The sequence below is a fragment of the Belonocnema kinseyi genome, chromosome 7 (assembly GCF_010883055.1).
Source record: "Belonocnema kinseyi isolate 2016_QV_RU_SX_M_011 chromosome 7, B_treatae_v1, whole genome shotgun sequence".
Taxonomy (NCBI): Eukaryota; Metazoa; Arthropoda; class Insecta; order Hymenoptera; family Cynipidae; genus Belonocnema; species Belonocnema kinseyi.
The window spans coordinates 124,013,389-124,028,756 of record NC_046663.1 but is presented as its reverse complement, the minus strand read 5'-3'; the positions used below and the strand labels follow the sequence as shown (position 1 = coordinate 124,028,756).

The 15,368-nt window shown below is 32.1% G+C and overlaps 2 protein-coding genes across 2 annotated transcripts in view; both read left to right on the top strand.

Moving 5' to 3' along the window:
* The first annotated feature begins 2,064 nt into the window (after positions 1 to 2,064).
* LOC117176670 (protein GVQW3-like) lies at positions 2,065 to 2,466 on the top strand. Its single transcript, XM_033366923.1, has one exon. It carries the CDS (start codon positions 2,065 to 2,067, stop codon positions 2,464 to 2,466), a length of 402 nt encoding a protein of 133 aa, XP_033222814.1.
* A 2,711-nt stretch (positions 2,467 to 5,177) lies between these two features.
* Positions 5,178 to 15,368, top strand: part of LOC117177130 (ribonuclease H2 subunit A) — a 49,688-nt gene continuing 39,497 nt past the window's right edge. Inside the window, exon 1 of the mRNA XM_033367626.1 lies at positions 5,178 to 5,442. Within this exon, the coding sequence (XP_033223517.1) occupies positions 5,293 to 5,442 (150 nt within the window). The 5' untranslated portion in view covers positions 5,178 to 5,292. The remainder of the gene's footprint in view (positions 5,443 to 15,368) is intronic.

Here is a 15,368-nt window from a genome sequence, read left to right as displayed (position 1 = left end):
AATAAAAAGAGTGTCAGTAGAGTGAATGACGCCTGAAACAAAGACCTTGGCTATTAATGGACCCAAGTGGGGAACCTTACATAACAACTTCGTGAGGTTCTTTGCTAGAGAGATTGATCAGCAGTGTTGCGGAACGAACGTGTTATTTACTTAAATAGCACGAGAATTTTGGATCAATCTGAAAAATCTCTATCCCTTCCACACACTACTCCTTTCTCCTGCCGAGTGAGTCACGCCTACCCCGAAAGGAAAATAGCTTAATGGTATAATAAAAAAAAAATAGGCAGCTGCAATTTAACCCTCACACCACAAGGTGACACAGAGTCTCATTTACCACAAGGTGGGGTGTCTCCACACCTCAGCCATTTTGCAACACATTAGGAATGATTTATGGTATATTATTGTTTCTAAAGTATTTCACATAATTATACAATTATTCAAAGGACTTTTTCAATCATTTTCTGCTCAATTATAACGAGAAAATTTCATTTCTTAGATTTTTTCAGTTATAGGAAACACAAAGGCTATTTACACAGTCAGTCCGTAACACATAATATATTTTATAAAGGATAATAAATGATTAAGTAACTTCTTGCAGTAACGTTAATAATATATTGAGCAAAAAAATACAGTTTCATAAACATCAGCATAAAAAACAGCATACAAAGATACTTATAAACACGAAAAAGATACACATCACATATTCCAAATAGCACAGTAAAAATTCATATTATCGCTTCTCTAAACATCTGTAGCATGATTTAGTGACCCTCATCCATTTCCACGTACAGAGGACAACTGAAGAGGAGGCTACTGAGATCCCTACCCCCATGAGACGCTCTAGGCCTAGCTCATGCGCGAAAATAGGGCCATGGGGTGTCTAAACACCCCACTTTGTGATGTGAGGGTTAATCCACCTGCTACAGTAACGCCATACACATGAAAGGTTAGGATTGTCCATATTCATACGACAAAAATGTATGGTGTAAATACACGTTAAGAACCCTGAGTAAGGTATTCACGAGTGCACAGGCGTAAGAGGCCTATAGGCGGAATGTTCCGGAATTAGTCCCGGAGCTGAGAATTTAAAATTAACATGTAAAAATTTGAAAAAATCTTAAATTATTTTACGCAGAGACATTTTTTTGGCTCAAAAAAGCCAGAGATAGAAATTGCAGGTCTTGTTTTGTTTTATAGAAAAAAGTTCTTCCAAAATCTACTCGGTGTCCATAAAGTATGGAGCGATTCGCATGTAAGTGTATGTGATATTCCAGAAAGAGTTCAACTTCTCAAGAATATTATTTACTAAAATATCAGAATTTTTTTGAAGTTGTCAAATAGTAACATTCTAAGATTCCTCTCATAGCCAATCGGCACAAAAATACTGATTTTATAATAAAGGCGAAGGGTATTCGTGTTTATAAATTTCATAACATCAAATACGGATAAGGATATTTAAAACCATTTGATTCATTTATCTAGTAGATGATTTTCTTCTAAAACAATATTGTTAATAATAGTTCACATAAAATTAGGTAATGAGTTTTTTTATTTGTTTTTCAGAAATTATCATGTCTGCATTAGTATCATGATAAAAAATATGTTGATCACACATATTCTACAATTCGTTGGTAGTTTGAAACGACCACGTATTGAAGACGAAAAATAAGGTTATGGCTGTCTGAATGTCAAGTAGTAGAGAAAACACTGCGAGCATTGTCACGTACAATGTGCAAATTAAAATGAGAGCAATAAGCGAATTGTACCTTCTCGTTCGTGTATACGAGTTGTGATCCAAAAGTAACAAGAATTTTTAAATTTCGCGGGCTTGGAGAGTCCGATTGTTAAATTTTGTTATGTTGGTATACATGCCCCTGAAGTATGATAAAGTTTTTAAACACTTTTATTGTCTACTTTTTAAGCGGCAGTCGCTAAGGTAAGACGTGTTTTTATGAGTTCGGCGACTTTTGTTTTTTAAAAAAATTGATCAAAGAATTTATATTAAATTTTGTGTAAAAAATGAAATAAAGGACAACAGAGTATGTGAAATGTTCAGATAGGCCCATGGTGACTACTATGAGTAAACCAAGACTTTATGAGTGGTACAAACGTTTCTCAGAGGATCGTGAAAGCGTCGAGGATGATGGACGTTCTGTGCGTCCTAAAACTTCAATTAACGAGGGAAACGTCGAGAAAGTTCAGCAAATGATTCTAAAAGATCAACAAATCACTATCAGAGAAGTCGCTGATTATTATGGTATATCATTTGCATCATGTCATGCAATTTTCACTGACGTTTTAGTCATTATACGTGTGGCAGCCAAATTCATCCCAAAACTGTTGAATCAAAAACAACATCGCGTAGATATCTCCGAAGAAATGCTGAATAAAGCCAATAACGATCCAGAATTAATGAATTACATCATAACTGGTGAAGAAACATGGGTTTATGGGTATGATGTTTAAACCAAGGCGCAATCATCGCAATGGAAGCTGCCTAATGAGCCAAGACTGAAAAAAATTCGTCAAGTTCGATCAAAAGTGAAGGTTCTTCTCACTGGTTTTTTTTTATTTGAAGGACACAGTGCATCATGAATTCCTACCAAAAGGTCGCACTGTCAATAAAGAATACTACTTGAAAGTTATGCGCCGTTTACGTGAAGCAATTCGACGAAAACTAACGGCGTTGTGACAAAGTAATTCGTGGAAACTGCATTACGATAACGCTCTCACACCGCGTTAGTTGTGCGTGAATTTTTGACAAAAAATAATACTGCTGTATTACCTCAAGCACCATATTCACCGGACATGGCTCCATTTGACTTTTTTTTTGTTCCCAAGGTTGAAAAAAAACTTTGAACGGACGACGTACACCTCGTATAATTATTACTTAATTTATGTGCAATCTGATTAACAATATTATTTTAGCAGAAAATGATCTATTAGACGAATTAATCATATGTTTGAAAATCTACTTATCTGTATTTTAGGTGATGAAATTTTTAAACACAAATACTCTTCACCTTTAATATAAAATCAGTACTTCTGTGAATATTGGCTACGAGAGGAATGTTGGAAGGTTACTCCTTACTAATTTTTCAAAAAGTGCTCATATTTTAGTCATGAATACTCTTGTGGGCATGATCTAACTCTGGAATATCACAGCGAAACGCTGCATATTTTACGGACACTGAGCAGACTTTGAAAAAACTCTTCTATAAAATAAAGCAAGACATGTATCTTCTATCTTTGGCTTTTTTCAGCCAAAACAATGTCTGCGCCAATAAATTAAAGGTTTCTTTATTTTTTACATGTTAATTTTAAATTCTCAGCTCCAAGACTATTTCCGGAACAATCTGCTTATAGGCCTCTTACATCAGTGCACTTGCGAAAAGCTTCTGAACCGCATGCCGGGTGAAGCTCTTGCGTAGCCCGGTAAAGGTTACCTACACGCCTGTCGGATGCAAACGGAAAATGTATCTTCCTCTCATTCTACCATCTGATGATGCTACGCATTTATTGCATTCTAGTAGTACATTTTCCGTTTGCAATCGAAATGCGTGTAAATACACCATAAGTTGGTACTGATGGTGAACCATAGTGATGCACCTGCGCATGTACCGAAAAACGCGGGTCTATTTGAAATAAATACAGACAAATATTTCGAACAAATTTTCTCTTGAAACAAATTAATTATGGTACTTTTTACGGAGGCCTGTTTTCAAATAATCGTGGAATTAATTTTTTTCATAGGATCGTTGAGAAACTAGATACAAACTCGATGTGTCAAATTAATTCAAAGATTAATTCAAAATAGATCTTCGTCAACAGGTACCCTTAAATTGAATCTAGGATAATTAGGCATTTTCACTTCATCGTCAGCTATAAATTCACTACGTTGAATGCTGAGGGGAAAACAATGTACCAAATGCATGCCCTGGCGGACCGAAGGCATCGAAAGAAGCATCCACAAAGTACCCGTAAAGACCTCATTGGGTCCCCATTCGGTTCCTTTTTCAAAAACTCAAAAAAATATCAAGATCAACTTTCAAACTGTTGAAATTCGGATTCTACGTTAAAATTTCTATTAGAAACTCACGAAGTAATAGCAATACTTTTTTTTGTAGCGTTAAAAATTTAAAAAAATGTCATTAACTTCGGCTGAAGGTGACTTCAAGCGCATCCATAACAGCTTAAGTAGTATGTTGCGCGCGAAGATTAAAAATTAAATTCTTTTACTTGCATCGCAGCTTTGTTGTATGAGGTTTCCACTGCGTGGCGCTAGCATCCAGACAAAATTCTTAAAGCTACCGACGGAACGCTTATTAAATGCTACTAAAAGAAGATGCACTTGAAGGCGCCTTCTGCCCACGTAACTGATAGGTATATTATTTTTTAAAGTTTTTAACGCTGCAAGAAAAAGTATTGCGATTACTCCTTGGGCTTCTAATGAAAATTTGAACGTAGAATCCGAATTTCAACAATTTAAAAGTCGATTTTGCTGTTTTTTTTTAGTATTTAAAAAGTAACCGAATGGGGACCCAATGGGGTCTTTACGGGTACTTTGTAGAGGCTCCATTCGGTTCCTTCGGTCCGCTAGGGTAGGCAAAACTTTATTTTCGTATCATTTTCGTAATAAATAATTATTACCATCATTTTATTATGTCATTATATAGTTTTTAACAAATAAAACCTATTTTTCAAATACACTCACATGAAAAAATTAGTTTTTACGAAGATAATAGCAAAATAGGGCAAAAATGGACTGAATCCCATGCATTTGGTCCATTTTGTTAGCCCTCAGCAATAAACGAAGAGAAGTTAGCTGGCGATAGAAGTGAAAATACCTAATAGCTAATTTCTGTAAAAAATATATTATCATGAATGTAGGGTACCTTTTCACGGAGGTCGAATTTGAATAAACTGATGAATTAATTTGGCACATCGAGTTCGTATCCTCGGTTCTCAACCAATCAAATTTGACATAAACCAACAAGGCAGCTAGGTATGAGTCCGATGAAAATTATTAATTCCACGATTAATTCTAAACAGGCTACCGTGAAAAGGTACCTTACTATTGCAAGTTTATGCTTTATAATTTTAAATAGACCCGCGCTTTTCGGTACATGCGCAGTTGAAAAGGCGCGGTCCGTTAACATCACTGGCGGGTGTACCTACCATTTGTCAGGTGGTAGAGCTGCTAAATTTGGCGGTTTGTAAACACCAAGAAGCCCATAAACATAAGCGTGAATACAACCGGCAAAAGTATTTTGTTATCATTTATACTTAAAAATGGATGAAGAATGTGATAAATATTCGATAAAAGAGGAGAGCGCTAATTTGTCAGAAGAGCTGAATAAAAATAATATTTATGTAAAGGATGAATTGACTGCGTTTTTCGAAAAAAAAGATCACAGTATAAATCTTGTTCATCAATCCGAAGTGAGTATATTTTTTGACCAGTGTTTATGGTATTATCCCTCAAAAATACTTTTTAAACTTAGAAACTCAATTTTCTGGTCAAACTATGCGAGCACCACATCCAGTTGAAAATTTGTGATAATAAATACGAAGCGCTAAGAAAGGTGTGTGATCCTAAATCTTCATAATTATGGAAAAAGATTTTAATAATTTTTTTTGCCCTTTTCAAAATTATCATTAAAATTCATGACAGACTCACCTCTCTTAGTTCTTATTTACTATTCCAAATTTTCAAATAGAGCTAACGCCTCGTGTGAAAGTAACTCAGGAAATAAAAAAAGTGTCAGTGAGGTATAATCTGGTCACGTGGTCCACTCGTCACATAGTCTAAGGGTAAGCTCTTCGGTGACCACGTGACCAAACCAGTCCTCGGTTATCAACATTTTTTTTTGTGTTCACCATGTCCAAAGGCAATGATATATCGCTCTCAAAGATTGGAATTTAGGAAATAAGACAATAAATTGCGTTTGCATATTTAGTTTGAGTAATAATTTTCAACAAAATTATTCGAGAGAAAGTAGATGTGCAAAATTATTTTCATTTTTTTTTTCTGCTCACTGTGTCCACACGGATTAAGATATCGTGTTAAAAATTTGACAGATTAAATAAAAAGCATTAAAGAACGTTTGTATACATCAATATGTTGATAATTTCAAAGAAAGTTGATTTAAAAATTGATAAAATAGGATATTACCATTCGAGTTGTAGCACTTTGCAGATAATTTCTGGTTTGATGCATTTCAGATTTTTTGATTCGCGTATATTGAGCACTGACACCAATTCTGGATTAATCGTTTAAACATTTAAAAAAATTAATATAAACAATTGCATTTGCACATTCGTTGCAAATCAACAAGTAAGTATCTGTACCTTATCGATAGAAATCTCAGAATATATGCTAAAGTTTCTCAAGGCTCTGAGAAGCTCGGAGAAATTCTCTGCAGGCTCTCAGGTAGATATATTTAAAGGTCCAGGTAGCTCGCTTAAATGTTTTAAAGGATTTAAAATGTCCTTTCTGAAATTTAAATAAAAATTCGATCATAAGTAACAAGTAGAGAGGTTGAAATTGAAATAAAAATTCGATCATAAATAACAAGCAGAGAGGTTATATCAATAGAGTAGCCAACACTCAAGGGTCCTTTGTTAAGCTTTCGGATTAAAATTTAGAAGTACATTGTTTTAAATTTGATAGTGAACAGCCTCAAACATAATAATTCGGAATCTACGGGTCTCGATGATTTCAGGTATTTAACTTTTTTTTTCATCTTTAAAATTGGAATTAATTCAACCATTCTCGTAAATTGAATGAGATACGCCGAAAAAGACAAAAAATTTTAATTAAACTAGAAAATTGTATATTAGTATATAATTTATGATTGCAAATAAGTATAATGAGAAAATTCATCAATTATAAAAAGAAGTGTTAATAATTTGAAGAGAGATTTAAAAAGGGAGAGTCGGGTATACGACGGCCAACAATCATGTAAAAAACTGCCCGCCGGTACGTGACTAATACCGTCGCATCACTCTTGAAAGGACCACTAAAAGGACCTAAATTTCTCTATCTCAGAGACTAAATCATTTAAATCGACCCTGCTTATAGGCTCAAATGGACTAGGCTATTTTGCTTAAGAATACTCTGAGATTTCTATCGGTAGGGCACACGTAACCTATCATTATTTTTGAAGCATTTTAAGCGATTTCTAGCGGAGAAAAAAAGAAACTTTGAACGTCGATAAAGTCGAGATCGCGTCACTAAGTTCGTTCATGAAATTTTTGTTCAGAACAATTTTCATTTTTTAGTCCTCAATACGCCCACCCGGATTGAGATATCGTATTCAGGATTTAGAAAGTTATACAGAAAGTTCAAAATTGGTGTCAGTGTTCAATATACGTGAATAAAAAAAATCTGAAGTGAATCAAACCAAAAATTATTTTCAAAGTGCTACAACTCCAATATTAATATTCTATTTTATCAAATTCTAAATAAACTATCATGGAAATTATAAACATATTGATGCATAAAAACGGTGTCTAGTGCTTTTTATTTAATCTCTCAAATTTTAAACACAATATCTCAATCCGTGTGGACACAGTGAGCACAAAAAAAAATGAAAATAATTTTGCATATTTACTTTCTCACGGATAATTAAAAAAAAAAATTATTACTCAAATTAAATTTAAAAACGCAATTTATTGTCTTATTTATTAAATTCCAGACTTTGAGATTGATATATCATTGCCTTTGGACATGCTGAACACCAAGAAAAAATGTTCATAACTAGGGACTCCCGGTAACAAGTGTTGAATTCAGAAAAATTAAGAGTTTGTATTCCTATGAATACGCGATTTTTCCTCCGTCTAAAAATCCCTCAACGGGAACAGAAAAAGTGCAAATCCTATTCCTCTCAATCAACTTAGTAAAATTTAAAGAAAGCATTTATTTAACCTATTTTTCATTATTAAATCTTTTTATAACTTATAAATTCGAAAAATATTCAAATTTATATTTATTTATATTTTAATAATTTATTTAAGCGTCTTAAAAATGCAACAAAGAAATCTATGCAAATGTGTGAATTTAAATAATTTTAACTCTAGAGAGACAGAGTTGAATTGGTGAGAAATGAAATTTCAAAATTTATATTCCGCATGAAGGAATTAAAACAACTTATTACAAAAATTTGGTGAACTTATTAGAAGGAATTAAATAAAATCAAAACATGACCACTTCTGAGGAATAAAAAATATCTCTATGAGGTGCGTTACCGGTACAATTAGAAGGAATTAAATATATTGAAAACACGTTCTCTTTGGGAGAATAGAAAACTGTGTGGCGGTTGCTATGGAAATAGAATTGAATAAGTTGAGGAGGTATTTTATTCTTATTATGGCATTTTAGACAGATGGAAAAATCGCGCATTCAAAATAATAGAATAATCTTCACTTTTGTGCTGAAATCTGAAAATATTAATTTTTCTCTATTCTACGCTCATTACCTGGCTGCTTTGGTCACGTGGTCACCAAAGAGCATGCCTTTAAGATGCAGAATTGCTTATCTCATAAAGGTTTACTTTGCTTCAGATCATTTTTGATAAGACGCATAGTTTTTTTAATAGTGAAAAATATTATAAAAAATTTCATGAAAAAAAAACAAGGCTAAAGAAAATATTTCGTTGGAACAACAAAATAGGTTTGGTCTAATAACTCGAATTTTGTCCCAGCTCGACAAAACGGTCTTGTCGCTATCCTCAAATTTAGTTCCTCACCCTACCGATCAAACTGCACTTCGCTCTCAGTGCTATATCAGGGTGCTATTTCAGCATTTCAGCACTTAAACGTCACTTGGAGTAATGCGATGTATCATTCACACAATGGTCGGATAGAGTGATTTATAGTAGTTCACTACTAGAAAACCAAATCTGTTTTTATAATTTTTTTCAAATTATTGAAACTATTGTTATCTATAAATTAATTCATTATATACAATTAAAACTTTGTCATAAGGACAACTTTGAGATTTCGCCGGGAGTGGGTGCTAATCTGAAAAACTGTATCTGCTCCCAGCGAATTCGCGGTAAAATTTCAGCTGTAACTACGTCTTACGACTGTGAGATAGAAGGTCACAGTCTGTGACTTTATGCGACCGCCTTCTGCATTTTGCCCTCAGTGTCGTAGCATCTTTTTAACAGGAAGGGGTGATTTTTAGGCTATTAACCAGTGAAAGCATGGCGCCTCCAAGACCACCGATGCTAACGACGATTAGCTTCAACGAATATTACGGTTACAACCGTCGAGTGCATCGCTAATCAATTTCTTATGGACTTAACACAGAATATAAATCATTAATAAAATGATGAAATTTGTACATATATTCAGGCTTTAATAATAATGAGCGTCAAAAAATCTCATTCAAATGGATCATTTTGGGCCATAAATATTATTTCTTTTAGTTAAAAATTACAACAGTTCTTCGTAGAGTCAAGACTTGATCATTCAAAAATAGATAATTTTGAAGTTCAATATCAATAAGATAATGAGCAAAAACAAGAAGAGATTTGTCCCTAAAAGGCGAAGAGAGTCCATAAATAAGTACGCGATGATGGAGGAACCTTTCCTAGTCCGTTCAAACACTTTAAACTATGCAATGAAATTGTTATACCCAAAGTTTTACCAGTAATTCATTATTTTCTTGAGGGAAAGAAAGGAAATAGGTATTTGGACCCTAAAATTGAAAATTAAATTTTAAGCATATTTATGTGAATTTTAATAAGAATACTTTTATCATCGATTATTATTATTATTATTTCATTATTCTTATATATTTATTACTTATTTCTTCAGAATTTTAAATAATACAAAAAATTGCAATAAAATAAAAATTCCTGAGAAATCTAAAGAGATAAACGTAGAACAGGTGAATGATATACAAAGGTGGAAGTTTGGGTCTCACTGAGTCCAAAATGAGTGCCTTACTGCTCCGCCCACTAACCAGTAATTCCCTGAGAGTAACGAGTTTATGAAGTCTTTTGAATTTTCTTAGCTAAAATCACCCAAAATTTTGTATTGAATTGTTAAAATTCGAATATATATATATATATAATTAATTAATTAATTAATTAATTTTTTTTAGATCGGTTTGAAATTTGGCTGAATTATAGTCCTAATGGACCTACATTAATTCACCAAACCATAGGTTTATTTATCAACCGATTGTCAATATACAGAATTGACAATTGCTCTTTTATTATAGTGTTTTAAAAAGCTCGTTTCATGTACTTTAATACTACTATAACGATATATTAAAAAAAAATTTTTTTGTTTGAAAATCAAAATTGAAATTGATTTGTTGAAAAAAACTATAAAAAAAATTCTATTTCAAAAATTAGCTTTTTTTGTAGTCTTTAAAATCATGTACAATAAAGAGTGGGCCGCAAATGTTTTCTTGGTCAAATTTAAATTTTTACGTTCATTTTGCATAAAATAAAAGGTGTGAGGTAAAATATATAACGTAATTTATATAGTTCTGCACATATAATCATTTCAAAAAAGTTAAATATAATTTTAGGGCACATCAGACCTGAGATTATTCGTGCCCGAGCGCTGCGGAAGTTTAACGTTGTACCCTCGAGCGTAAAAATCTAAATTTGTCAAAAAAAAAAAAAACATTTGAGACCCACTTTTTATTCTACATGTTTTCAAAGAGCATAACAAAAGTAATTTTTTGAAATAGAATTTTTTTCTAATATAGTTTAAAAAAAATCAATGTCAATTTTCACGAAAAAAATATATTTATATATATAACAAATTAAAAAAAATCGTTATAATAGTCTTAAAGTAAATGAAAAGAGCTTTCCAAAACACTGCAATATAAGTTCAATCGGATTATCCTAAAAGAAGTTACACTAACGTGAAGGTTATTCTGATTCTGAATTTACAACTTTCGCAGAGGTATTTTCAAAATTTTTAATTCAGTTCAGCTGATCTACTTATTAAACTAGTCGCAGGTATTATGGGAACTTCTGTAGCAATTTCAAACTGGAACCTGAGTAGCTTTAAACGAGCAGCACTAAAACGGTACTGAAAAGTGCTGTTTGAATTCGGATTGGTCGGCAGGGCACTGTATCCACAAAATCGAGCGAAAAGCGCGAGTATCATGATAAGAATATGTTCCTTAAGGGCGATAGAGTCTGAAGTAAATTAACTTACTTTTTTATTTGAAATTAAAACAAATTTAACAAGCTCTTTAAAAGAATACAAATATACGAATTAATTACCTAGGAGTATTTCCATGAAAGTTGTACGTGGATCACACGGATTTTATGTTGTTAACAAAATTGCTGACTTTAAAAAAAGAGTGGATTGTGTGAGAACAAGGAATATAGAATGTGTCGTCGAGAGTGGAGATTCCCGCAAACGTTATTTAAACAAAAGATTATGACTAGGTAGTCTAGCTTAACAGAATTTTCCGGGCCTAACAGACACAATTCCCGTATAAGGTCTTTGTACCTTTCTTTCTTTTTATTCTTCTTGGCTGTGAGCTAATTTTCGACTGGTGTCGAAAATTTGATTACAAACATCGTTCGTTTCTCGAAGTCAAGGAGAAATATGTGAGGCCTCGAGAATATTGTCGAGAATATGAAGTTCCAGTATGTGTGATATTTCTCATTTTGGACAATTGACTTATTTCCCTAAGATCGTTTGGCGAAGTAACAAAGCACTATTAGTGTGGCATTCTGCCTTTAGATGTAGGTCGTTCCCGCCTGAGTTGGACAACTAGATAGTATATGTCCTAGGTGCTCGGGTTGTGCATTACACGCTCTGCAGCTATCATCGGGAATGTATTTGCTAGAAATGTGGCGACGGTATGCTAAAGTGGAAATGACACCGTCTTGACACGCAAAAATTAAACTCTTCTTGCCCGATGTCAATCAGGGTGATTTAAGGCGAAACGGTAGGTTTGGCTGAGCACGGCAATGACTGCAGTGGCATCTATAAGAAAATCGGAAATACAGTTTAGTGCCCCCTGGCAAGTATGAAGACAACCTCATACCTGAAAATTGGTAGGATTCGGTTAGTAAAATTTTTGACCTGTTAGAAAGAGAAACTTAGCAACGAGAGAGACAATATTCAACCATTTTTATCAAACCATGTTTCTCGGCTTACCTGCTCAGCTGAAGGGAAATATAGCAAAATGACAAATATCTCTTCTACACAATATGCACGTGAAATATCAAATAATGTATTCGCATCCAATAAGAAAAAAATTAAATTAATAAAATTATGTTTATAAATTTTCTATGCGTCCACAAAATCTGATGTTATGAACAAAACACGTTTTTTTGGTAATTTTGCAATTTATCACGGTGAAAAATCGTAAAGCTAAAATCTAAAATATTTGAAAGTTTCATATTCCTCCAAGTCGACAATTTAATTAAATTTTGTTCAATTTAATAATATGTTGCTCTTCATATAATCGAAGTGAGAGCAATTTCGTATGTAATGGTCTTTTTACATTCTCATTCTAATGAGAAGGTATTGGTTTTATGTAAAATTTCACTTTGTCGGTTTTCATCAAACCTCCACGTTTTGAGACCTACTGAGTAAGAAAAAACGATTTTTACGAAGGTGTTCGAATGTCTATTTTGGATCAAAATTCAAAGTGTGAGCACGTTTTCAAAATGTTTGAAACCACATTTTTTCAAGATTTCAAAATTCTATGAACGGTTATTCATAGTACTCAGAAACTCAAACAATTTATCCTCATGACTTTCTTCTATAAAAAGAAAATTATCAGAGTTAGAACATTTTCCAAATCCAAAAAAACGAATTAAAATGCACATTTTAACCCAAACAACGCATGCTATGGAAAAAAGTCAAGAAAAGAAAAACATTGATTTTCGACAGCCCTACAAGATGATCATAACAACTTTTTCAATATGGTGAAAAAGTTGAAAATTCAAAATTTGACTACCAAAAGTTTTTGAAACCACATTTTTTCAAGATTTCGAAATTCTATGACTGGTTATTTATAGTAATCAGAAATTAATTGTTTTCTATAAAAAGAAAATTATCAGAGTTAAAGCATTTTAAAAATCCGAAAAAACAAAATTAAAATGAACATTTTAAGCCAAAAACGCATGATAAGAAAAAGGCCAAGTAAAGAAAAACGTTGATTTTTGAAAGTCCTACAAGATGATCATAACAACTATTTTAATTTGGTCAAAAAGTTGGAAATTCCCAATTTCATCGTACCAAAAATAATAAAAAATCCAAAAATTCCATTTTTTGGTCCAACTATGCAGATTTTGTTTTTAGTCGTAAAAAACAACACTAAAAATAGATAATAAAATTTTTTTGAACTAACGACACAAGCTACGAAAAAAATATGACAAAACTTGTTCATCCAAAAAAATCTATAATTTTTAATAGGATACGTAGTTTTGGCTTTGGGCGTAAAAAATAACATTCAAAATAAAAATATTAAATTTTCTTGAACAAACGACATAAGGTACAAACTAAAATTAACATACAAAAAATGTTCGCTTGAAAAGATCTATAAATTTATTATTAATCATTTTTAGATAGGACGAGTAGATTTTCTTTCAATTGTACAAAAATAAGATTAAAAATTAAAAAATTTAATTTTTGGAAAAAGGACAGAAAAGACGAAAGAGGACATAGGATCCTATATAGAACCCTATATATGTTCCTTTATTAGACCCTTTGCAGATGCGCAGTAGTTTCTATTTAATTGTAAAAAAAACAGATTAAAAATTTTAAAAATTATAAAAACAAGGAAATAAGAATTAGTATGATTTAATTTTTATGCATATTATGAATTGTAATGGTATAAATTTATCACAATTAATACATGTTTCAGCGCAGCTTAGAATACAATTTAAAGTAAGTTACGTATAGTGGTATATAGCACGATAAATTTTCGGCATTTTAGACCTGAAATGAACCCTCTAAGTTGAAAAACCAGTCACTGGGGAATTTTTTAAGTTGGAACTTCGAAATCCTAGTTTTAGAGAGAACGGTCCAAACATGCATTGCAATTTTGTTACACTCTAGAGGAGAAGACACCCCCCAAAAGTTTTCATTTCCGGAGAAACAAAATCTGTAATTTTTTTCGGAATTTGAATATTAACACGTGCTACTGGGCATTTCAAAATTCCATTTAATTTACTCGGTGAGATTTTGAATTTTCGAAAAATTGAACTTCATATTCCAGGGATTCATCGAAACGTGCCAAAGTTTTTAGGATTTGGAAAGCAATGCCTACAAAATAAAACCATACTAATAACTTTTATTTACAACCTACCCTCACCCACGCAGTTTAAATAAAAAATTAAAGAAATCTAAATCATTTAAACAATTATTTATTCCCCAAAAATGTACAAAATATTCTTATTTTCTGATTAAAATGCAATATTTGCAATGCAGTATTTTGTCATTGTTATTTTTAGATAACTAACGAAATGAAAAAAACACATACAATTAATTACGATTTTAAAATTATTCTGGTGAAAGTAATTATTTAAAGAAATTATATTATTTTAAACAATTAAAAAGTGGTTAATGTATTCTTTCTACACACTTTACAATGTGAAACATAATTGTATGTGTTCTTTTTTATTTCATTTTTTTAGTTATCGAAAAATAACTGCTTGAACAAAAAGGAAATAGAAATTTATTAAACATTCAAAGAAATGTATCAAAATTATGTAATTATTTAAGAAAACGTAGCACAGGATACTGATTTGAAAAGAAAGTTGATATTTCGCATCAGTTCTTCGAAATTTTGAAAATAGACGATAAATAATTGTTTAAATAATTACATAATGTTTTTTGAAGATACGGTTATTTTTTTACATTTTTCGGAAACAAATAATTGTTTTACTAATTTAAATTTGTTTCAACAATTGAAAATTGCTTAAAAGTCATTGTAAATATTCAAATTGTCCATTAGTAATTATTTGTATGAAAAAGGACGACGGAAATTGTTTAAAACTGATAATAATATGTACAAATGTAATTTTTTTATTCGTGTGTAATATTTGGGGCGCTGCGGGGAGGGTGAGGGTGTCCGAATAAAAATGCTTCGACTTCAGTTCGACTTGAATTGCCCCCAATCAAGACATGCTGAAGTCGAAAAGATCGACTTGAGCATTTTTCAGTTTTCAGACGAAGCCAGACTTTAATTTATGTATTGGAGACAAGTTTTTATGCCTTGAAGACATAAATTTATCTCTTAACTCGTATTTTTATGACTTCAACACGTGCGGTTTATATCTTCGAGCGTATGCCTGTCCTAATAGAAAGGATATTTCTAACAGTCATAAAAGCTAATCTTTGTTAATGGTTAAACAATCTTGTTTATT